The following is a 25,307-nucleotide window of genomic DNA, read 5'->3' on the forward strand; positions in this document are numbered from 1 at the left end:
GCTCTCAATTCCCTTTTCTTTCGATTTTTTTTCACGAAACACTTGACAAAGCACTCCCAACGAATTTTCGTCATTCTTTCTGGAAAAGATGAACAAAATTCAAGCAAAACGCCTGCGCGTTCTTGGTCCATGGGATGGTGGGGGACGAGGAAGTTCTCGCTTGAATCTGCTGGCGAAAAGCTGGAGACCCTCACTAGTTCTCATCATCCCATGGAGCCCATCGCTAGGCAAACACGTCTCATCCTCGTAGCGATTTTATTCGCATTCGGTAAGTGAATAGCACATACGTAATTCACGAATTTTATTTGTTTGTACACAACGTGTTACATATCAGCCATCAGTATTGAAATTCGCGACATTATTCACTGTCAACGCTTAAATATAAGGTAAACTTTTAAAATTGAACGAAGCTTCGGTTAGAATTTAAATGAATATAATTTTGAATTAAAATTCCTTTCAGAAATTGAAAGTATAAAATTTTGTTTCTCTTTTTTTTTACTTCGTCATTGGTTTAACGACTTTTCTGTAAAGCATACTATTCCCGTGACACAGCAATTTACTCGATTCCCTTCGGTCTAATGCAGTACTGGAAACTTTGGAATTTCATCGCAAGGTTCTGTGGCTTAACGCGAATTTCCGCGCACCCAGCGCGAAACAATTATACTCACCCTTCCTCGGAGTTTGTCGTTGCACGCATATAGATAGACGCAATTAGGCACAGAACTTAATTAGCGGTTGAATAAAAGGCGCAGTTTTGATAATTGAGATAAAAAAGACTGTTCGCTTCGAGAAATTATCGATTGAAATCGTAATTTTAAACGAACCGACCAACGATTACTCGTCGATGGTAACTCGTTATTGTTTCGAAAAAAATTTAGTATTAGACTTAAGCAAAGTCAAAGACAATTAAGAAAGGGGAGCAGTAATTGAAACGGCGGAGAATTCAACCGTGGATTCGGTAATATAGCGCGATAAGTCAAATACGAGGGATAAAATTAACGAATATATAATATCAAAGTTTCGAACCTGACATTGCAAGCCAGAGAAGAGAAAGTCTGGCGAAGGTAAATATCGCGGATAATAGAGGATCTCTTAAAACTCTGCTTTACATTATTTTTCCATCTTAATTTTCTCCGACCTTCGTAACCAACGATTGATATTAAACATTATTACACTTTGATTAATTCTTGGATTAATTAAAGTCACTTGCCGATGATTAATTCTTTCCATTAAAAGTATCTCGGCAATTTTAATATGAGAAAACTCTGCACCAACCTTGGACTTAATATTCGCGTTAAATGAGGTACAATATAACAGTGCAGTTCCGACAGGATTTAAAACATTTTCAAACACACCTGCTTATATTATAATTATCTTTATCGTAAATCATTTTCGTTAACTGTTTTCTCTTTGCGCTGATCTTAAACACGCCTCGAACAATGAAATAATACAACAATTTAATAGACGCGGGTAATTCAATAAAGCACGTAGAAAATAAACAGCGATTCAGATATTCCGGACTGCGCATTGTTTTACTTTGTAGTCTAAATTGAGTTATATAAATTTAACCCGAAGGTGCAAAAAGCCTCGGTAAGATACGAAGCCAATTAATTAATAACCGAGATATCATTCGACTGCCGTGGTTCTCGCGTATATTCTAATTGCAGAGTATAACAGCCTCGATCTTTCTCATCCAAAGTTTATTTCGCCGACTTCCATTCGTTTCAAATTCGCTCCCAATTTCTCTTTTACCTTTCGAGTCAAGGCCATAATTTTGCCGCTGTTTTGTCACCTTGTACAAACTAAAGCAGCCGTCAGGGTCAATCAGCGTTCCGTGGAATTTGCATATGCTTGAAAATTGACGGAGCGAAGTTCGATCGCTGCAGGGTCGAATTTGTGTCTCACGTCCTCTTTCGCTGTTCCACTTAATTTCCCCAACTTTCGGCGAAACCCACTTCCGGTTCATTTCGCACCCTTGATTGACGCACTCTCAAATTTAAGCCTACCCATTTCGACACTAGCATCCTACACTGTCAACCGGATACAATCTTTTCCAATCTCTGTAAGGTGTAATCCCGATTCATCCTCCATTCGACGATTGCAAACTGTCTGCATTAGTCAGTGGCTTAGGACACTAATTTAATCAAATCTTTGACTCCGATCATCGACAGAAAGTTATAGATAAAAAGGACAATTAATTTATCTCGCAATCTCAGCTTCTAATCAAGCAATTATGCATAGAAATGTTTTGCAAATCGTATACAGTTTTATACTCCGCGAACCGTGCAATTTTCGCACCGAGGAAGATCTTCAATTTCGATAAAATTATAGGAACGATCCATCAATCACCCGGGCCTCAATTTTGATCCCTTGTGTACGTGATATTATAAATGTATGCATATATAACCAACGCGACGTCTTCCGGGCGAGTGTTTGCACAAAGTGTCTCTTGGCACCTCGAGACGGATTATACAGGCGACTTTGTTAACCGCTGGGATTATTAATTGATTTCCCAAGCTTTGGCCTACGGCACGCAACACCGTGTGCGGTTACAATTTATTACACGATGGTATGTCGAAGTCTGGGGGAATCGCGAGGATGTTTGCCTAATAACCGCTAATAACGAACTTTGAAACGCTTCGACGCTTCGCATCGAGTTTCAGGTTTAGTACCGATCGAATGTCGTCGCATATACCTGCGTCATTCAATCGCAGGGCACGTAAAATAAACTCCCTTATCGGAAAATCTGACAAGGTATACGTATAACATGGCTAATTGCCACTTGATACGGACTTATTCCCCCAAACTTGAAATTCGATGCATCTACGCCGACGACGTTGTGTGGATAGAATAACCCAAATGTTGTTTAATTCGGAATAACGCAAGCTCAGGAGCATGATGCAACAGGTTCCGACCGTAGAGATCAGAGGATCGTTAGGGGTTGTTTCTCGGACAGACCGATTAGAACATCTCCTGAAATTTTCGAGGATTATTTTTTCTACCCCCTTTTCGAACTACCCCGTATAGCGAAATGTAAAAGCAGGGCAAGATGATTCTGCGGTGAGCAGAAGGACACGGAGCTTATCCGAGCGTATAATCATATCGGTGGGCTTTTTTGACCTTCGCGAATCTTCGTCCCTTGCTTCATCGCTAATGGGTCGATCCGTTCCAAGAATGACGCGAGGTCAACCTTTGATCGCCATTCCGTGAACCAATTTCATTCTATCTCGGTATATCGATAAGTCGATGACTATTGTACAGTTTAGCACATCGCAAGCTCTGATTTAACAAATTCTTTTACAGGCTGCTGTGACGAGCATGAATACAGACTGACCAAGTATCTCCTCGAGGGATACGATGCGGCTGTTCGACCAGCCGAAAATTCTTCCGAACCGTTGGCCGTCATCTTTGGTTTATCTCTCCACCACATTATCGACGTCGTGAGTTACTCCGACGCACTGTATACGTTACATTTTAATGCGTTAGATTTTTGTTTATATTTTCTAATTTTTCATAACGTACGACACACATGAAGTATAATAATTGCTCAGTGAGCAATGAACAATCAAAATCACACCTAGTGGACCGGGGGTAAAATATAAACCACTCCTCGATGTTTATATAGTCGAAAGTGCATGTAGATATACTTGCAGGAGTTTCGCCTGAATTCTTAGCAAAACCGATGAAATTTTTCAAGCGTATCCAAAGTGTGCCAGCGATAGCTGTTTTACAATTCAAAACTTCACTCTCAGTTCCCACCGAACTCCTTATGCTGAAACGCGAAAACTACGTGCGACGTGATCTTGCAGGAAGAAAAACACTGAAAAATAAGCAGTAAAAATTGTAAATCTATCAATGAAGAGATCGTTAGTGTTTGACCAATTTTCGAGAGCATTTTGGTAACTTGGATCCCTTGTTTCGGTACATAACTAATTCAAAACTGAATACAATCAAGCCCAATGTAAGTCCGGCGAGTAGTACCATAAAGAGACCTGTAACTTCCTGCAGACTAAGAATCTGCGACGGTGTCTCAGTATCCAAAGATTTCAGCCGTTTTTCCCGGTCCATCAGCTCGTCGCTAATCCATTTCGATGTCAGTCCGGTTTCCGTGATGATTCTCATCGTCGGTACGATGTCGTTGAGGGAAAGCACGCTTCGTTGCAGAGTCACTATACCTATGGGGAAGTTGGTGACCCCTTCCCTTAGCCGATAGTACTTCGTTCCCCATCGACGAACTTCCAATTCGTCTATCAGCACCGCAACCTGCCCGCCGATTCCCTTCAGCTTGGCAACGTTTCGCGGATCGTTCACCAGGTCCGAGTACTGTTTCTGATCCAAGCCTACGAAGGTCTGAACGATCGGCTGGAGCCTGCTTTCTCCTTCGAAGTTGTCACGCTGATAAATCGGACCGGCAATGGGTACACCGAAATCGGCTAGTTCCGCGATGGAGTCGACCATCGAGCGTTGCGGGTTGTTCAGAACACTGGCCAGTGAAGCGATGTAGCTCTGGGTCATGAGGTACCCATAAACGACCCACACGAGCACCTGGAACTTCTCGACCAAACCGCGGGGCGTTTTCCGGAGTGACGCTCCGAGAAAGACGGCGAGTACCGTCGACCAGGACAGTGCCTTTCGGTTGACCCTGATCAGCAGCCAGCCCGCGATGAGGCTGAACAGTATCGCTATCCACACCGAGTCACCGAAGGGTCTTAGCAAGCTGGCGAATGGGATGTCGTTCGGGACCGGGACCATCACCACGATGTAGTGGTTCGCGTAGGAGGTGGAGAACCTGACCGACTCGTGGTGCACCAACACCAAACTGCAGGCGCCAACGTCCGCCTCATAGGACTCGAGTTTCGCCAGGATCCTCTGGAAGTAGCTGAGCACCTCACCGTCACGGTCTTCGAGGCTGTTCTCCGTCACCGTCAGGGCGTCGATGACCTCGATCGTGAAGTTATGCCGATCGGCTATCGTCTCGACGATCTTCTCCTCGACCCCGGCCATCTTCACTCGACCGTCGACCTCGTCCAGCCGCGAAAGAAGCTCGCAATTACCGCTCGCCACTCGGATAACACAGTCGTTGTAGTCGAGACTTCGGAAGGACAGGTTACCCACCATCGTGCCGTTCTCCCAGCGTGCCACAACTCTGGGTTGTTCAGGAGTGCACGGCTTGAGGGAAACGTTTCGGTCGCTCTTCATCGCCACAATATGGTCTCCGACCGGGAGGAGGATCATCGCGCACTCGATGAACTGCTTCCAAGCGAGGTCGACGACGATCTTCGCTGCGTCCCCGGCCTCCTCTTCGCTCTCTGACGACTCGGAAATCACCACCAACAGATCGACGTCCGCACTAGAGATCGGACTCGCTTTCTCGATCACTTTTGGCGCTTCCACCATCGACGTGAAGACGATTACGTGCTGACACTTTTCGCAGGTTCCGCACTTCTCGTAGACGGCTGTCGCCGCGTTGATCATCACGTGAGCTCTGTGTCTCACTCGCAACAAGTTCGCCATCGCCAAGGGCACGCCATCCACTGGACCCGAAACCATCACGCAGTAGATCTGTCCGTACTCTAACGGCTGTTCGGTGATCGTTTTGTGGACGCTGTGCATCATCCTCTTCAAGAAGACCGACTCGTCCAGCTCGTTTTCGATCAACTCACGAATAGTGGTGGAAGTGCAGAGGTTTATCAGGATGGCGAGGCTCAGTAGAGATGCAACGAGTCGGTGGTGCGATGTCATCGGCATTCTACCTTCTTCCGGAAAGTGATATCCTTTCTCAATTCTCGTTCGCTTCACCTCTGACAACGCGAGAAAGCTCGAAGTCTGAAGCCACGGTCAGCGACACAAAGAACGTTTCGGCTGCTTTATGCAAATTTCAGCCCTCATCACCCAGCGGCACTCTATTCGATTATTTTCAATCAACGTTTATTACGGTCACGCGATAACTGCGCATACAAACGCTGGGAGTAATTTTATACACCGATGTTGGTAAAAAGCCCCTTTTCTGTCTCTAATTTTATTACATAGATTTTCAAAACAGAAAACGTCTCACCGATCGTTACTCGGATCGTTGAAACTTCGGGCTGATATTTAATTGCGAACTTTGCCAATTCTGAGTCACCTGCTTTCGTCGTAATATGTATATAATATCGATGTGCAACGCGGCCTTGCGCGATTTTCACGATATTATTACATTTCGCGTTGTAAACACGTTCGGGTGTGAGAACATTTTATAACTAAAGCTGCAACAAGATTCCTTATCGTAAATTGGATTTATTACACGGCGCGGGAACGAAACCGTGTACCTGCAACACACATTTCTCGAGTACCAAGAAGTGTACTTTATCAAAAGAAAAGCGTTAAATATCTGGTGCAGTCTTGCCGTACTGCGGATCAATAAATAACCGGACAATTTTCTCTGTTTCAGGATGAGAAAAACCAAATATTGACCACCAACTGCTGGGTCACTCAAGCCTGGACGGATCATCACCTGAAATGGAACGCCTCAGAATTTGCCGGTATCAGGGTAATTCGCGTCCCTTTTAACCGAGTATGGCGACCGGACACAATTTTATACAACAAGTGAGTAAACTCTATATATATATACCCGCGTTATTTTTTCTCTCATCAATTCCAAGTTCCTAATTACACTTTTGTGCCCGAAGGCCGTTGCACAAGCGATGAACATTCGGTTCTCTCTCCCTTTATAATTTTCTATAGACCGTTATTATTTCGCGTTTCGGCTAAACGTTGCGAAATTTTATTTTATTTTTTTAAAGAAGTTAATGCGATAACGCGTAGGCGCTAAAACCGAGTTACTCATTGTCAGCCCCGTTTTGCAATATCTTCATCGTCAACGAAATAAAATGTTTCACGAAAGCTCTCACGGATCTCATCGCGTTTCGTCGATCTTTGTGTATTCATCCAAACCGTGGCTGATGCCGACTCGATTCTGTTATACGAGGGTCATTTTATAATTTGCATATCAGGGTTAGCTGCGCGTGCATTGGTAACCAAATACCCTGCAAGCGTGACACCCTATCGGATCATCGTCAAAAAAATGACGAAAATAAATGATAATGAAATCGTTTCAGCGCCGATCCTCAGTACAGTTCGGCAGTTATCAACACGAACGTGATTGTCAGTCACACCGGTGAAGTGATATGGCTAAGTCACGGGATTTTTCGCAGCAGCTGTGACATCGACGTGGAATTTTTCCCCTTCGACGAGCAGCGATGCGCCCTAAAGTGGGCATCCTGGACGTACGATGGTTACCAGGTGAGTGCAGATAACGTCGTTGTTCGCCAACAATTTAGAGTTAAACAACCAGGGAAGGTACGATTAGTTTTTTAAACCAAACTACAAATACCCAATTCTTGCATTCGGCATTGGCAAATTTACCTGTAGCTTCATACTAACAGAAAAAATAAAAGTAAAGAGAGGAATAGCGACCATGAAATGCAAATATACCGCAAAATTTGCCTGTGGCAGGTCTGTTTTTACTTTTTTTATTTATTTTATACCTCCTCCTCTCTCTTTTATTACTCGACGTTCGATTCGCGTGCGGCTGATTTTTGTATTAGATTACGGTTTGCGCTGGAAATTGCTAATTTTATGTACGTATATACACGGTGCAAATACTATTTTCCGGAATTTTCTATCCAATTCGATTATTCCCCTACAATTTACGGTTTGCGTGTGGATGGTGAACAATTTTTTCTTTTCCCGTTTTCGCTACAATGCCTGTCGAGCAAATCTTTTTTCTCTGTGACGGTACAATTACATAACACCGATTCCAATATCAAGTGATACAAGCTTATCGATTCGGGAATACATTTTCACTTCAATTATTTACTTCAATATTCTTCTCGATCGTTACAGTTGCGGTTCATGCACCGGAATGTTTCAAACTATCATTTTCAGGTAGAACTTTTTACAAAGCAAAAAATACGTCTCGAGCTCTATTCCTCGTGGAAATTCGATTATTATAAATTCGTGGAGATGGAAAATTATCCGAGCGGCTAACAAACGCGATTCGTTTCCAAACGAAGAGTCGCGAAACGTTGGCCAACCTCTGTTTACTCCGTATTTAAGGGCGTAGCTTCACAGACAAACGTTGAAAATATGCATAGATTCGCTCAAGTGAGTAATTTCCATTCCATGGAAATTGATATTTCCAGCCATGGTGAAGAAAACTGATATCGTTCGACGATTTTAATTGGCGAATGTATACCTCTAGTCGATTCTCCAAAAAATTGAAAAAAATAAATAAAAAAAAACAAGAAAGAATTTCAACGAAACCTTTCCATTCGTTCTTCCATTACGCTTTTATAAATAAAGTTTGACATTTAGAACGAACCCCCGTGCTCGGAATAACTTGACAAGGTTCGCTGTATCGCGCGGATGATCACGCCGAGATTTTCACCAGACAAAGACCGGATGGATTATATCGTGACGAACAAGGGTGAACGGAACCCCGTATCATCCCGTACATCGCCGCCTGACGTCAGAGAGTTTCGTGGTTAATTTTGAGGATGTTGTTACGCAGCACCCTCTAAAACAAACGGCGCACCGTGATCATTCCGGCCTAAGCGTAAGCACAACTTGTGCGTTACTTCGAGTCAAAGTCATACGCGATTTACCCTCTGAGTCATGGTGGTAATAAGTATTCTTGCCACTTATTTTATGTCCATTTTTATTGATGACATATTTCTTGGCTGTTGTCGGCTATTTCCGATAGTACGTTAATAGGTTTCTGGTACTCGAGGGTAATTGTTGCGATATAATGTAAATTATTATCGATGGAAACAAATTGATTGAAAAAGATCGTGAATATTGAAGGAATAATTCATTCACGAGAAAGTTACTTCACTACCCGTATACATGTTTTATGTAACTTGTAAGTTTTGGGAGTCGCTGATTACGAATCTGCAAACTTTTTTGATCGTATTCGATCGAATCAACCAATTTTTTCCACCATACTGGATCCACTATCTTAAATCTTGAAAATCAGAATTCAGATTCGTGATCGGAAACCCCGAAAACCATAAAATACTGTCTTGTTGTAAAAGTTGACTCACACAATAATGTATGACGCAAACGGTCAAGTCGAAAACTCGAGTCTGGGAAAGCATGATTCGTCGCGTGATGATCACTTCTAATTTTCAGTCTTAAAAAAAAAGATGTCGACTAACCATGAAGTAATGATTTTACAGTTTCGCTGCAATAATAATACAAAGAAATAATTCCCGTGCTGTCAGTTAAAATAATTGAATACTCTTGCAGTATCTATAATCAGATATCACTTGACAAGCTCAAAGGGATGCTAATTTAACAATTGGATCGCTTCGTTATATACATATACTGTCAGAAATATATCGACTGTACGGCCATACTACAGCCGGCGTTAACAATGCATGCAGCAATCAATTATATAGAGTCGGTCGAACGGTGATCGGGTATCAATTATAACCGACTATTGGATTTCGAACATTGTGCATAATTTCATCGGATTCGCGAATTGGCGCACGGCTTACGTACAGACTGCTGTGTCAAAAGCGCGATTGAATGTCTTTAATTCGTCGGCGGGATGATTGAATGTGCGCAAAATTAATCTGGATACTGCCACGACACGAGAGATGTTTAAGTAGAATTTTTCAGGGATAAAAATTCCCGCCAAAGGAACCGACGACGAGTTATTAATTGCTAATCGCTACTCGTAAAAGCGAAAAACAGAGTTGATACATGGATGCAGGAAGAGGGAGGCACGCGGGACACGAAAATCCGGTTACAAAAGGTGGCGTGTATGTATATGCGGTCGAAATTGACAAATAAAAAAGAACAAAAAAAAAAAAAAGAAAAAAATCCTAAAAATATAAAGAATTAAAGAGGGGGGACACAAGAAGAAATTGGAATGTCATTTAAACTCGAAATGCACTTCGGATGTAGCAAAGGCTCGGGATGATGGAGTTCCCCGTACGGGGAAATCGAAAGGTTTAATCCTGAATGGGAAAAGAATTCAATGCCATCCCAGCCTCCGCCTTCGCGTTTCACCCCCCCTTAAACCATCCCCGTATCGCTGTATGCCGCGTTTTCTGCGCCTCCAACCTGCTAAGCCCATATGTACATATATCATATATCCCATTTTTCAATGGGACCTGGGTATATAAATACACATACACACGTCTCCTTCTCTATTTTTCTATTTCTCTATTTCTCTCTACATCTCTATAACTAAATACTTATATACTCACGTGTAGATCGAGGCAGCTTGCCGCTTTGGCGAAACCCTCTCTCGACCCGTTTAAACGAGCTGCTAATTGATTCTCAAGGCACCCTAAAGTCAGCTTTCGTCATTGTATATTATACGCTGTTAAAAAAAAAAAAATATGGTACACATGCCGAGACATATTTTACTGCCCGTAATTATTATTATTATTATTTTTTTTTCGAATACTTGTCGCCAATTTCTTCCGAAAAATTTACGAGGACAGCTGAAACTGGAAATCTTCGTTATATTTGGGGCGAATCAATTTATTAAGTGAGAATTCTCGGTGATCTGCATTTGCGGTTAGCCACTTGCTTAATTTCATCCTGGAATTTCAGCTGGAATTGGAAAAGCAGAGCGAACAGGGAGACGTGAGTAATTACCAGGCAAACGGGGAATTCGATCTGGTAGATTTCTCGGCGAGGAAAAACATCCAGTTTTACTCGTGTTGCCCTGAACCTTATCCCGACATAACGTACGAAATTCGACTGCGACGTCGTCCCATGTTCTACGTTTTCAACCTGATTCTACCCTGCATACTCATCAACGGAATCGGTGAGTTACACGATTAAAAATAAGGGTTGCAATTCGTTCTATTTCGAAGACTCTCTTTTGAAACCACCTGTACCTGTGCCATTTATTCATTCGTTTTTCTTTTACGCTTTACTCGCGTTTAACTCATTTGTAAATCCGACGGTTCAGCGATTATCGATTATCGTTTACTACCGATTAATCAGCCCCTCAAGCCGCACGTAACGAAGTCTCAGCCAGAGTTAAAAATAAGATCAACAGGATTTTTTAAATTTCGTCGGGTTTGCTGCTAGATCGATTTTTCAGCCGACCGTTGAATATTGTATTCACAAAACTTGACAAATTTGTTTGGACGTTTGTTGTTTGTAAACGGGAGTGATGAACTTTGCCAGTTGGGATATTGGAATTATTCAGTTATATGCCTCGTCGATTATATTTATTTTTTCTCATCGCCAAACCGTCGACAAGTTCCGGTTTACGGCTACGATGTAAATAGAGAAAATTATCGTGGAACTTTCGCAGGCTTCGACTTATTACCGCTGAATTTATACCTTCTACTACTTTATCCGGTAACGAAGTGGCGACTAAGTTATTAAAGCTCCTATAATATCGACGAGCAGTTCGAATTTAATGAAGAAAAGGCGGCCGTGCTTATTGAAATAATCTTACTTAACTTTAAGAGGAAAAAATTTACAAGATGTTTAGATCACCAAATTTCGACCAGAAAAATCCAAAGAGATTAACTTTCCTTTTTTGTGATTCTTGGAGCCAAAAACTCCTCGACTTGGAGTTGATCCAAATTACCCTTTCTTCATTAATTGAACCGTAAGAATCGCAAATAAGGCACGTCTATATGTACCAGGGAATAATAAATCACTGAAATTCCAGCTCTGATCCATTGTTGAAGTTATCACTTTGCTTTCGCGTATGCACACATTTTATTATCAACCATTTGATTTTCGCCACAAATTAGATTTCAAACTTTTCAGCTCTTCTCGTTTTCTACGTGCCATCGGAGTCTGGCGAAAAAGTCACCCTTGGCATATCGGCCCTTCTCTCTATGACTGTTTTTCTCATGACGATTCGTGAAACTCTGCCGCCGACGGAGAAAACGCCTTTGATAAGTGGGTATAACTAATCGTGTTAAAATTTAGTTTTTAAAATAAAATAGAGAAAAAAAGAAACAAAATTGTTTTCCACATACATATACTTATGCCACATTCAATTTCGTATAATTGTGATTTAATAAACGGAGCTCAGTGCTTGAAATTCATTTCGCTCGCGGGGGAAATCGAGCTGAAATTAGTTTCACAGCTCGACGAGAATGCGCTCGTTCTAATTTTGGGTAATTAGAGGATGCGGAAGCTATAACAGAGCATTGTAGACGAAGCTCGGCGTGTCCTTTTGTCCGATCAATTATATTCTCGGATTTACGATTCTCCCTGCAGATTCGTAAAACGAACGAACAAGCTGAGCTACCCGATTATTTACCTCAGTCATTCTCAACGATCCTATACGTATTTCAGCAATAATTATTGCATATCCATGAATATGTAAAAAATCATAAATCCATAATTTCGCAGGTCTTTATTATGGGGTAAGTATTTGTCTGGTGTCCTTCGCATCCGGCCTGGCGGTGGTCACGTTGAATTTACACCACCGAGGTGTGAGGGGCACAAGAGTTCCAGCGGTGGTGAGGTCCTTGGTCCTCGAGAAATTGGCACGTGTTGTATTTCTCAATTTCCATGAGGTAAAATGTGAAAATTTTACCCCTATTCGTTGGAACAATATGATAAAACGGAGTGCGTGCTTTTTCGATTGTGCAGGACATGCCCGAGCCGACAAGGAAAAAGAAATGCCCTCTTCACTGCAAACCGGACATCAGTCCACCGGCTTCGTCTCAGGTGCAAATGTCGCCTAAATATCTGCCCAGGAGGAACGACAGCGCGAACAGCAGCCCGGGTATGTTGGAATGCAATTTGTGCTTTTTTCTCTTGAAGACTAAGAGCGGGGTGGGGGGGGGGGGGGGGGGGGGCACAGCTTGAATGATCTAAAATCATACTTATTTTTGTTTTTTTCTATAAAGAAAATGAAAACACTTGAAGTATTTTGAGTTTCAGGGCTTTATTATTTATAGTTTCAAGAACATTTTACAATTTTTTCATTAAAATTAATAACACAATGACGGCATATCGCATAAATTTGTTTTGAGTTAAAACAACTTTTCGGGTTCGAGCTCGTAGCCCAAATGTTAAAAAAAAACTTTTAAATATATACGATTATGAACAAAAGATTTCATCTTCGACCGAAAAATTGTTAAAAAAATGTTATAAGACAAATTTTGGGATTGAAATTCAAACTTCTAGCCACGAGCTTGAATCGATAAACAAGTTTTAAATAAAATTGTGACAAAATTTGAAGATGATCGGTTAAATATTGACCGAGGGATCCGAACCACAGGATTTAAAACGTGCTCGTTTGCAATTTATATTCGTCGTGCCGCCATTTTTTTATTAAGTTCAATGAAAAAATTCGAAAATGTTCTTGAAACTATAGATAATAAAGCCTTAAAACTCAACTTGCTCCAAGTGTTTTCATTTTCTTGAAAAAAAATGATTTTAAAAAATAGATAGGATTTTAGACCGTCCAAGCTGAACCTCCCCTCCTCCCCCTTAACTGTTGGAACTTCGTTTTTGATGGTAATCTTCGATTTGTTTGTTTCGTAAGAAGCTGGCATGGAGGCCCAATGGTCCCGGGTTCTGGGTCGGGTTCATGCCACAATTGACAGGAACGAACGTCGACTAACGGAGCAGGAACGCAGGGAGAGAACGGAGCTTGAATGGAAGCAGGTCGCCTTGGTCAGCGATCGAGCTTTGCTCTGCATTTTCTTTCTCACGACGATAATCAGCACGACGGTTATTCTCTGCGGATCGCCGCCGACGGAACCGATCAAATGAAACGTGAGATGTCAATTTTAATATCTATCGTCGAGTGCGGTCTGCAGCTCTTGGGTATGATTTTATACGTTTGAAATCGAGCTTTTTCCCGATAACACTGCGCGCAGCAATCTAAATCAATATGTGCAATAACGAAAATTTTTACGGATTCATTCACGTTGGAAAAGTGTTTTTATTCAGAGAACTTACGCGTTTAATTCGTTTAGAGGGATTTCATTTAATCCAGAGACTCGGGATTGCCGGGTACAACACTTGAACCGTTTATACACGCTGTTGGCGTATGGCAATTAAGAAACTAGTTATCCAGATACGCGCAGAAGTTGCAGCTGCACGCTAAACATTTTTAATTAGTGGATTGAACGGGTGTACGTATCCTTGAGTTTTACGTGATCAAGAAATTCTCGTGTGTACTTTGAATAAATATATCACTTCGGTATAACGTTAAGTGGGCTACATGTCGGTGTAATATTAACGAATACTAAATACGTGTGTAATTTTAATGTTTCTCCAACTGTAAGCGTAATAAGTTGTAATTCGTTCGTGCTAATGTACTTTCAGGAGGTACAAATTAAAGCTCAATATTATATCAATTTCAAGAAAATTTGAAACGTTTTACGAATGTAAAAACAAACTCGAATACACCAACTCGGATAAAATAATAGCAATAATCGGTAACGTTATGTGACGACGTTTGGTGAACAAAGGTGATTCTTTAAGATAATTGTGTGGTCGATGGTAGAAATAAGCGATACATATTAATATTTCGGTATAATAAATATATATTCGTTATTTATTTGCAGTTGACATATATCAACACTGGAATGTATGGTATAAGTAATATAAGGCACCCTAATCACCATGCTATATGTAAATATTAAACATCTATAATCGTACGAATTATCCACATTTACTATAATACTGTTTACGATAAAAATTTGAAAACTATCACTGTGATCATCATTCAACAATGTATCGTGCAATAAAATGTGAAAAAAAATATTTTCCTCGCAATATTTCAGTTTCAGTAGTAATCAGGTACAGGGGCACAAGCGATCTTGACAAAATCCTCATACCTGACTTGTCCGTTTGGTGATACGTTGGCTTCCCTAAATATTTGCTCAACTGCAAGTAGAAAATAACGTGAAACAAAATCAAATTTTCATTGAATAAATTCTTGGTAATCACGCAACCGAATTTTGTATCCTCTGACCTTCTTTGGCACTGAGTTTTTCACCCCAGTGAAGTAGCATGTGAGCTAACTGTCTGGCAGGAATTGAACCGTTCCTAGAAGTATCGGCAGCTTTGAATGCCTCGATAACTTCTTTGGGAAGATTTTCCTGTCTCGTTTGGTGATGCATCACCTCAAGGAAATCAGCAAAGGACATTTTACCACCTGATAGAAAGTAGAGATGTCATAAAAGTGTTGATGTAAGCGCAGAATTGATTTGTAACCACTTTAAACACCACGCCTCACCTTTGTCTTTGAGATATTTGTTCAGCTCAGCAATTGTCGGACTCAGACCCAACGATCGCATTATAATGGTCAATTCATCGAGTGTTTTGATTTGCCCACTTCGTGCGAAAAGGTAGAAGCATTCCCTGAACTCTGTAATTTGATAGACGATAGGTAGAAGAGTGCTTGGATCTAAAAGTGATGGTGAGTGGTGGTACAAACAGGCTTACCGTCTATATCTTCTTCTCGGAAGTAACGGGCCTGTGGAAAAGAGTTGGTAATTCTGAGTCACTATTCACTTCGTTGACAATCGTTATATTATCATCGATTTTATATGAGGGTGTGTGATAAATTGCTGATTGGAAATTGCGGATGGCTGAGATAACGAAAGCAATTAATGCTGTTTGAAAATTGGGAAACTTGGTAGAAAGGGTTTCATTTAATTGCATTAATAACATAAATTCTATCATAGATCAATAAGCAATTGTAGTTTGTTACCATTTCGGTGATCCCAGTTTTTGCCGTAGTTTTTTACTCCAGACCCGATCCACTGTTTACGTGTCAAACTCCTTATCGAGCCTAACCTAACTGATTGCCCGCCTGCTCAGGGTCTGCTAAAACAAGTGTGAACTGTGCAGCAGTAATTTCACGGCCTCTTAGATAAAAAAAACTGTTGACTAACGGTGCACAAGTTGGATTACGGCGGGAAATTCAAACACTAGGATTGATTTGTTTCTTTAGAAATTAAGCTATAAGTTCATTGACCATAACGATTGCTAGCCTGATGGGACTTACCGTAACCGAAAATAGCCGGAGTTATAAAAAAGGGATGATATTATATTGTGGTACTTATATGTAGCTTACGTACTTATAAGCTAAAGAAGCATGACTGATATTTGGCCAGTAGAAAGGGGCCTCATACAGAAAATCAATGTTTCATACTTCAATTAACGTTAACTTTTCAAGGCTTATTTGAATCCAGTCCATTTTTATCGGCGAACTGAAACTTTATTACATGAATACAGACTTTGCATATATTTATTTGAAATTAAAAAATGCATGATAGTTATCAATACGTAAGTCCATGTTTGTAACAAAATTGGCTGAACTTCAGGCAATCATTATTACATGAGTAATAGAAAAACGGATTTCAGAATAATTTGGATATTTGTTCACCTGTACTATTATTTGATTAAATGGTGAAATCGGTTACTGAATTTTGGAAAAGGGATTGTCAGAAGTTTTTGTATTATACAGGGTGTCCCTAAATTGCCTCCCACGGACTAGCCAGCATGATACCTCGTTAAAATCCAACCGAGAATTTCTTTTTCTGAAGCTCGTCCGACGCATAGTTTTTGAATTATAAGCGATAGCACTAGGCCAATCAGAGTGCACCATGTCATTTAGATTTGCCGCCACGGAAATTGCTGTTTTGTTCGCCTGGGTGAATTATCCGGAGAATTACCAATATATTTCCGCTTTATTGTAGACCTCAGACAGCCTCTGTGTTAACTATTAGGAATTTCGAGGTTGAGAATATATATTCCCGACAAAGTCGATACTATTTTACCCGGAATTTGACCCTTTCGGAATTACTTAGCCATTGCTTTTCTTCATTTTTCGGGCCGGAGATTTTTGGTCTCGGATTCGATTTGTATGACGCATTCCTGCCAAATTGGACCCCCAGGAACTCAGAAAACGCAGCGAAGAGAGCGTGGGATCAACAGGAGAGAAGTTACGAAGGAAAAAGCACCTGCTGGAAAATGTCGAAAATACAGGTTCTCGTTTTTCGGCTGTAACTTTTTATACGTTGCTCGCAGCGTGTTGGAACTGCGCTTAATCGTTTTCTCTGGCAAAATTACGTCAGAATAGTGCATGAAAGAATTTATTCCAGCACTTTTCAAAATCGCGAAAATTTTCGCCAAAAATGCGAAGGGGTTAGCCTTACTTTTTTTTCATTTTTCGACCAAAAAATTTTTGGTCTCAGATTCGACTTCTACGACCCTTTCCTGACTAATTGGACCCCCAGGAACTCAGAAAACGCAGCGAAAAGAGCGTGGGATCAACAGGAGAGAAGTTACGAAGGAAAAAGCACCTGCTAAAAAATGTCGAAAATACAGGTTCTCGTTTTTCGGCTGTAACTTTTTATACGTTGCTCGCAGCGTATTGGGACTGCGCCCAATCGATTTCTCTGGCTAAATTACGTCGGAATAGTACCCGAGAGAATTGATTCCAGCACTTTTCAAAATCGCGAAAATTTTCGCCAAAAATACAAAGGGGTTAGCCTTCATTTTCTTTTGACCAAAATATTTTTCGTCTCAGAATTGATTCGTATGACTCTTTCCCGACCAATTGGACCTCAAGGAACTCAGAAAACGCAGCGATAAGAGCGTGGGATCAACAGGAGAGAAGTTACGAAGGAAAAAGCAGCTGCTGAAAAATGTCGAAAATACAGGTTCTCGTTTTTTGGCTGTAACTTTCGATGCGTTGACCGCAGCGTATTGGGACTGCGCCCAATCAAATTTTCTCTCAAATCTACGTCGGAATAGTGCCTGAAAGAATTGATTCCAGCACCTTTCAAAATCGCGAAAATTTTCGCCAAAAATACAAAGGGGTTAACCTTCCTTTTTTTTTGACCAAAAAATTTTTCGTCTCAGAATTGATTCGTATGACTCTTTTCCGACCAATTGGACCCCAAGGATCTCAGAAAACGCAGCGAAAAGAGCGTGGGATCAACAGGAGAGGAGTTACGAAGGAAAAAGCAGCTGCTGAAAAATGTCGAAAATACAGGTTCTCGTTTTTTGGCTGTAACTTTCGATGCGTTGATCGCAGCGTATTGGGACTGCGCCCAATCGATTTCTTTCGCAAAATTACGTCGGAATAGTGCCTGAAAGAATCGATTCCAGCACTTTTCAAAATCGCGAAAATTTTTGCCAAAAATACAAAGGGGTTAACCTTCCTTTTTTTTTGACCAAAAAATTTTTCGTCTCAGAATTGATTCGTATGACTCTTTTCCGACCAATTGGACCCCAAGGATCTCAGAAAACGCAGCGAAAAGAGCGTGGGATCAACAGGAGAGAAGTTACGAAGGAAAAAGCAGCTGCCGAAAAATGTCGAAAATACAGGTTCTCGTTTTTTGGCTGTAACTTTCGATGCGTTGATCGCAGCGTATTGGGACTGCGACCAATCGATTTCTTTCGCAAAATTACGTCGGAATAGTGCCTGAAAGAATTGATTCCAGCACCTTTCAAAATCGCGAAAATTTTCGCCAAAAATACAAAGGGTAGTTAACCTTCCTTTTTTTTTGACCGAAAAATTTTTCGTCTCAGAATTGATTCGTATGACTCTTTTCCGACCAATTGGACCCCAAGGAACTCAGAAAACGCAGCGAAAAGAGCGTGGGAACTACAGGAGAGGAGTTACGAAGGAAAAAGCAGCTGCTGAAAAATGTCGAAAATACAGGTTCTCGTTTTTCGGCTGTAACTTTCGATGCGTTGATCGCAGCGTATTGGGACTGCGCCTAATCGATTTCCCTCGCAAAATTACGTCGGAATAGTGCCTGAAAGAATTGATTCCAGCACTTTTCAAAATCGCGAAAATTTTCGCCAAAAATACAAAGGGGTTAACCTTCCTTTTTTTTTGACCAAAAAATTTTTCGTCTCAGAATTGATTCGTATGACTCTTTTCCGACCAATTGGACCCCAAGGATCTCAGAAAACGCAGCGAAAAGAGCGTGGGATCAACAGGAGAGAAGTTACGAAGGAAAAAGCAGCTGCCGAAAAATGTCGAAAATACAGGTTCTCGTTTTTTGGCTGTAACTTTCGATGCGTTGATCGCAGCGTATTGGGACTGCGCCCAATCGATTTCTTTCGCAAAACTACGTCGGAATAGTGCCTGAAAGAATTGATTCCAGCACTTTTCAAAATCGCGAAAATTTTCGCAAAAAATACAAAGGGGTTAACCTTCCTTTTTTTTTGACCAAAAAATTTTTCGTCTCAGAATTGATTCGTATGACTCTTTTCCGACCAATTGGACCCCAAGGAACTCAGAAAACGCAGCGAAAAGAGCGTGGGAACAACAGGAGAGGAGTTACGAAGGAAAAAGCAGCTGCTGAAAAATGTCGAAAATACAGGTTCTCGTTTTTTGGCTGTAACTTTCGATGCGTTGATCGCAGCGTATTGGGACTGCGCCTAATCGATTTCCCTCGCAAAATTACGTCGGAATAGTGCCTGAAAGAATTGATTCCAGCACTTTTCAAAATCGCGAAAATTTTCGCCAAAAATACAAAGGGGTTAACCTTCCTTTTTTTTTGACCAAAAAATTTTTCGTCTCAGAATTGATTCGTATGACTCTTTTCCGACCAATTGGACCCCAAGGATCTCAGAAAACGCAGCGAAAAGAGCGTGGGATCAACAGGAGAGAAGTTACGAAGGAAAAAGCAGCTGCCGAAAAATGTCGAAAATACAGGTTCTCGTTTTTTGGCTGTAACTTTCGATGCGTTGATCGCAGCGTATTGGGACTGCGCCTAATCGATTTCCCTCGCAAAACTACGTCGGAATAGTGCCTGAAAGAATTGATTCCAGCACTTTTCAAAATCGCGAAAATTTTCGCAAAAAATACAAAGGGGTTAACCTTCCTTTTTTTTTGACCAAAAAATTTTTCGTCTCAGAATTGATTCGTATGACTCTTTTCCGACCAATTGGACCCCAAGGAACTCAGAAAACGCAGCGAAAAGAGCGTGGGAACAACAGGAGAGGAGTTACGAAGGAAAAAGCAGCTGCTGAAAAATGTCGAAAATACAGGTTCTCGTTTTTTGGCAGTAACTTTCGATGCGTTGATCGCAGCGTATTGGGACTGCGCCTAATCGATTTCCCTCGCAAAATTACGTCGGAATAGTGCCTGAAAGAATTGATTCCAGCACTTTTCAAAATCGCGAAAATTTTCGCCAAAAATACAAAGGGGTTAACCTTCCTTTTTTTTTGACCAAAAAATTTTTCGTCTCAGAATTGATTCGTATGACTCTTTTCCGACCAATTGGACCCCAAGGATCTCAGAAAACGCAGCGAAAAGAGCGTGGGATCAACAGGAGAGAAGTTACGAAGGAAAAAGCAGCTGCCGAAAAATGTCGAAAATACAGGTTCTCGTTTTTTGGCTGTAACTTTCGATGCGTTGATCGCAGCGTATTGGGACTGCGACCAATCGATTTCCCTCGCAAAATTACGTCGGAATAGTGCCTGAAAGAATTGATTCCAGCACTTTTCAAAATCGCGAAAATTTTCGCCAAAAATACAAAGGGGTTAACCTTCCTTTTTTTTTGACCAAAAAATTTTTCGTCTCAGAATTGATTCGTATGACTCTTTTCCGACCAATTGGACCCCAAGGATCTCAGAAAACGCAGCGAAAAGAGCGTGGGATCAACAGGAGAGGAGTTACGAAGGAAAAAGCAGCTGCTGAAAAATGTCGAAAATACAGGTTCTCGTTTTTTGGCTGTAACTTTCGATGCGTTGATCGCAGCGTATTGGGACTGCGCCTAATCGATTTCCCTCGCAAAATTACGTCGGAATAGTGCCTGAAAGAATTGATTCCAGCACTTTTCAAAATCGCGAAAATTTTCGCCAAAAATACAAAGGGGTTAACCTTCCTTTTTTTTTGACCAAAAAATTTTTCGTCTCAGAATTGATTCGTATGACTCTTTTCCGACCAATTGGACCCCAAGGATCTCAGAAAACGCAGCGAAAAGAGCGTGGGATCAACAGGAGAGAAGTTACGAAGGAAAAAGCAGCTGCCGAAAAATGTCGAAAATACAGGTTCTCGTTTTTTGGCTGTAACTTTCGATGCGTTGATCGCAGCGTATTGGGACTGCGCCCAATCGATTTCTTTCGCAAAACTACGTCGGAATAGTGCCTGAAAGAATTGATTCCAGCACTTTTCAAAATCGCGAAAATTTTCGCAAAAAATACAAAGGGGTTAACCTTCCTTTTTTTTTGACCAAAAAATTTTTCGTCTCAGAATTGATTCGTATGACTCTTTTCCGACCAATTGGACCCCAAGGAACTCAGAAAACGCAGCGAAAAGAGCGTGGGAACAACAGGAGAGGAGTTACGAAGGAAAAAGCAGCTGCTGAAAAATGTCGAAAATACAGGTTCTCGTTTTTTGGCTGTAACTTTCGATGCGTTGATCGCAGCGTATTGGGACTGCGCCTAATCGATTTCCCTCGCAAAATTACGTCGGAATAGTGCCTGAAAGAATTGATTCCAGCACTTTTCAAAATCGCGAAAATTTTCGCCAAAAATACAAAGGGGTTAACCTTCCTTTTTTTTTGACTAAAAAATTTTTCGTCTCAGAATTGATTCGTATGACTCTTTTCCGACCAATTGGACCCCAAGGATCTCAGAAAACGCAGCGAAAAGAGCGTGGGATCAACAGGAGAGAAGTTACGAAGGAAAAAGCAGCTGCCGAAAAATGTCGAAAATACAGGTTCTCGTTTTTTGGCTGTAACTTTCGATGCGTTGATCGCAGCGTATTGGGACTGCGCCCAATCGATTTCTTTCGCAAAACTACGTCGGAATAGTGCCTGAAAGAATTGATTCCAGCACTTTTCAAAATCGCGAAAATTTTCGCAAAAAATACAAAGGGGTTAACCTTCCTTTTTTTTTGACCAAAAAATTTTTCGTCTCAGTATTGATTCGTATGACTCTTTTACGACCAATTGGACCCCAAGGAACTCAGAAAACGCAGCGAAAAGAGCGTGGGATCAACAGGAGAGAAGTTACGAAGGAAAAAGCAGCTGCTGAAAAATGTCGAAAATACAGGTTCTTGTTTTTTGGCTGTAACTTTCGATGCGTTGATCGCAGCGTATTGGCACTGCGCCCAATCGATTTCTCTCGCAAAATTACGTCGGAATAGTGTCTGAAAGAATTGATTCCAGCACTTTTCAAAATCGCGAAAATTTTCGCCAAAAATACAAAGGGGTTAACCTTCCTTTTTTTTTTTGACCAAAAAATTTTTCGTCTCAGAATTGATTCGTATGACTCTTTTTCGACCAATTGGACCCCAAGGAACTCAGAAAACGCAGCGAAAAGAGCGTGGGATCAACAGGAGAGAAGTTACGAAGGAAAAAGCAGCTGCCGAAAAATGTCGAAAATACAGGTTCTCGTTTTTTGGCTGTAACTTTCGATGCGTTGATCGCAGCGTATTGGGACTGCGCCTAATCGATTTCCCTCGCAAAATTACGTCGGAATAGAGCCTGAAAGAATTGATTCCTGCACTTTTCAAAATCGCGAAAATTTTCGCCAAAAATACAAAGGGGTTAACCTTCCTTTTTTTTTGACCAAAAAATTTTTCGTCTCAGAATTGATTCGTATGACTCTTTTTCGACCAATTGGACCCCAAGGAACTCAGAAAACGCAGCGAAAAGAGCGTGGGATCAACAGGAGAGAAGTTACGAAGGAAAAAGCAGCTGCTGAAAAATGTCGAAAATACAGATTATCGTTTTTTGGCTGTAACTTTCGATGCGTTGACCGCAGCGTATTGGGACTGCGCCCAATCGATTTCTTTCGCAAAATTACGTCGGAATAGTGCCTGACAGAATTGATTCCAGCACTTTTTAAAATCGCGAAAATTTTCGTTAACCTTCCTTTTTTTTTGACCAAAAAATTTTTCGTCTCAGAATTGATTCGTATGACTCTTTTCCGACCAATTGGACCCCAAGGATCTCAGAAAACGCAGCGAAAAGAGCGTGGGATCAACAGGAGAGGAGTTACGAAGGAAAAAGCAGCTGCTGAAAAATGTCGAAAATACAGGTTCTCGTTTTTTGGCTGTAACTTTTGATGCGTTGATCGCAGCGTATTGGGACTGCGACCAATCGATTTCTTTCGCAAAATTACGTCGGAATAGTGCCTGAAAGAATTGATTCCAGCACCTTTCAAAATCGCGAAAATTTTCGCCAAAAATACAAAGGGGTTAACCTTCCTTTTTTTTTGACCGAAAAATTTTTCGTCTCAGAATTGATTCGTATGACTCTTTTCCGACCAATTGGACCCCAAGGAACTCAGAAAACGCAGCGAAAAGAGCGTGGGAACAACAGGAGAGGAGTTACGAAGGAAAAAGCAGCTGCTGAAAAATGTCGAAAATACAGGTTCTCGTTTTTTGGCTGTAACTTTCGATGCGTTGATCGCAGCGTATTGGGACTGCGCCTAATCGATTTCCCTCGCAAAATTACGTCGGAATAGTGCCTGAAAGAATTGATTCCAGCACTTTTCAAAATCGCGAAAATTTTCGCCAAAAATACAAAGGGGTTAACCTTCCTTTTTTTTTGACCAAAAAATTTTTCGTCTCAGAATTGATTCGTATGACTCTTTTCCGACCAATTGGACCCCAAGGATCTCAGAAAACGCAGCGAAAAGAGCGTGGGATCAACAGGAGAGGAGTTACGAAGGAAAAAGCAGCTGCTGAAAAATGTCGAAAATACAGGTTCTCGTTTTTTGGCTGTAACTTTCGATGCGATGATCGCAGCGTATTGGGACTGCGCCCAATCGATTTCTTTCGCAAAATTACGTCGGAATAGTGCCTGAAAGAATCGATTCCAGCACTTTTCAAAATCGCGAAAATTTTTGCCAAAAATACAAAGGGGTTAACCTTCCTTTTTTTTTGACCAAAAAATTTTTCGTCTCAGAATTGATTCGTATGACTCTTTTTCGACCAATTGGACCCCAAGGAACTCAGAAAACGCAGCGAAAAGAGCGTGGGATCAACAGGAGAGAAGTTACGAAGGAAAAAGCAGCTGCTGAAAAATGTCGAAAATACAGGTTCTTGTTTTTTGGCTGTAACTTTCGATGCGTTGATCGCAGCGTATTGGGACTGCGCCCAATCGATTTCTTTCGCAAAATTACGTCGGAATAGTGCCTGAAAGAATTGATTCCAGCACTTTTCAAAATCGCGAAAATTTTCGCCAAAAATACAAAGGGGTTAACCTTCCTTTTTTTTTGACCAAAAAATTTTTCGTCTCAGAATTGATTCGTATGACTCTTTCCCGACCAATTGTACCCCAAGGACCTCAGAAAACGCAGCGAAAAGAGCGTGAGACCAAGAGCAGAGGAAATACAAAAAAGATACAAGCAAAATAATATTTCATTAATTTTAATCGAGGTTACATGAAATGGTGACGATACAACATCATACAACATATATCGTACTTATGAAGAGGTATGTTGCACTTGTACACAAAGTGAAACTCAAGCTATATTCAAACACTACGATAATCAATAACCGACGTAATATTTCCATATTCAGCTCAAGACACTACAAACACCACACATATCTCCTTGTATTTCAATAAGATATGTCGTATATCGCTCAATCATACTTTTGCATCTCTTTTCTCCTTTCACTGACACATTTCTTCGTAACCTGTGAAATTGCTACACACTGACTCGCATCACTTGCACCAGAAATACGGCATGCGGAATAAACTGTACTGGACTGAGTCTGAAAGTGTAAGGCTGTGATTATTTGATGTTTTATTCCTACCTACATGGAAATTCTATGCAGAGTTCACGTATTTTCGACGTAAATTCACTAGCGAAACGTGTAGCCCATGAATGAATTGATTCCCACATTTTTCAGAAGTTTGCACATATTTAGATAAATATGAAGCATAAGCGTTCACACGTGTGCTATTCATATTTCCGTTGTATAATTTTGGTGCACATATTTCCTGCGCGAGATTTTCCCAACTTTTCAATTTCACGATGACGACGGTACGTTACCTGTGTTCTGCATGCGCTAGTTGTTGGTTAAGTACTACTTTCATCGGCGCGGTCAGATACTTGGTCGATAATACGTGAAATTGCCATTACCCCCAAACTCGCCCAGACCCACAGTCTGGTTACGCAAAATAACTCGGAGCTATGAGTCTATGTATATCTTCAGTCAATGGCTATTGCATATATGCATATAACAACCATATATATCACATATATGATAACAACGAGCGCGTACAGTCAGCGGGAAAATCTAGATGGCCGTGATTCGAGTTGCAAGTCAGCTGTGTCGCGATAGCTAACTCGACTATAAGCAGTTCGTGGCTGAAAGCCGA

At 41.1% G+C, this 25,307-nt stretch overlaps 3 protein-coding genes across 12 annotated transcripts in view; 1 reads left to right on the forward strand and 2 right to left on the reverse strand.

Moving 5' to 3' along the window:
• The window catches only part of LOC124307851 (uncharacterized), a 33,269-nt gene that overhangs the window by 2,265 nt on the left and 5,697 nt on the right, over positions 1 to 25,307 (reverse strand). For 3 of the 10 annotated variants that reach the window (XR_006908866.1, XR_006908865.1, XR_006908869.1), the window contains one exon: positions 24,334 to 24,697. The exons of 6 other annotated variants lie outside the window; for them this stretch is intronic. The gene's annotated coding sequence lies outside the window, so the exon portion shown is untranslated. Of the gene's footprint in view, positions 1 to 24,333; positions 24,698 to 24,978; positions 25,273 to 25,307 lie in introns of those variants that run through there. One more of the 10 variants, XR_006908868.1, reaches the window with a different exon arrangement.
• Positions 130 to 14,743, forward strand: LOC124307990 (neuronal acetylcholine receptor subunit alpha-10-like). Its single transcript, XM_046770243.1, has 9 exons — positions 130 to 268; positions 3,304 to 3,440; positions 6,431 to 6,585; positions 7,098 to 7,281; positions 10,609 to 10,825; positions 11,791 to 11,925; positions 12,385 to 12,551; positions 12,628 to 12,763; positions 13,529 to 14,743. The coding sequence occupies exons 1-9, from the start codon at positions 130 to 132 to the stop codon at positions 13,756 to 13,758; spliced, it is 1,500 nt and encodes a 499-aa protein (XP_046626199.1). The 3' UTR covers positions 13,759 to 14,743.
• On the reverse strand, positions 14,520 to 15,841 carry LOC124307852 (calmodulin-like protein 4). The gene is made up of 5 exons (XM_046770005.1): positions 15,710 to 15,841; positions 15,442 to 15,472; positions 15,233 to 15,364; positions 14,969 to 15,151; positions 14,520 to 14,880 (listed from the first exon to the last, which is right to left on the reverse strand). The coding sequence occupies exons 1-5, from the start codon at positions 15,710 to 15,712 to the stop codon at positions 14,780 to 14,782; spliced, it is 450 nt and encodes a 149-aa protein (XP_046625961.1). The 5' UTR covers positions 15,713 to 15,841; the 3' UTR covers positions 14,520 to 14,779.

The sequence above is a fragment of the Neodiprion virginianus genome, chromosome 6, assembly GCF_021901495.1.
Source record: "Neodiprion virginianus isolate iyNeoVirg1 chromosome 6, iyNeoVirg1.1, whole genome shotgun sequence".
NCBI lineage: Eukaryota > Metazoa > Arthropoda > Insecta > Hymenoptera > Diprionidae > Neodiprion > Neodiprion virginianus.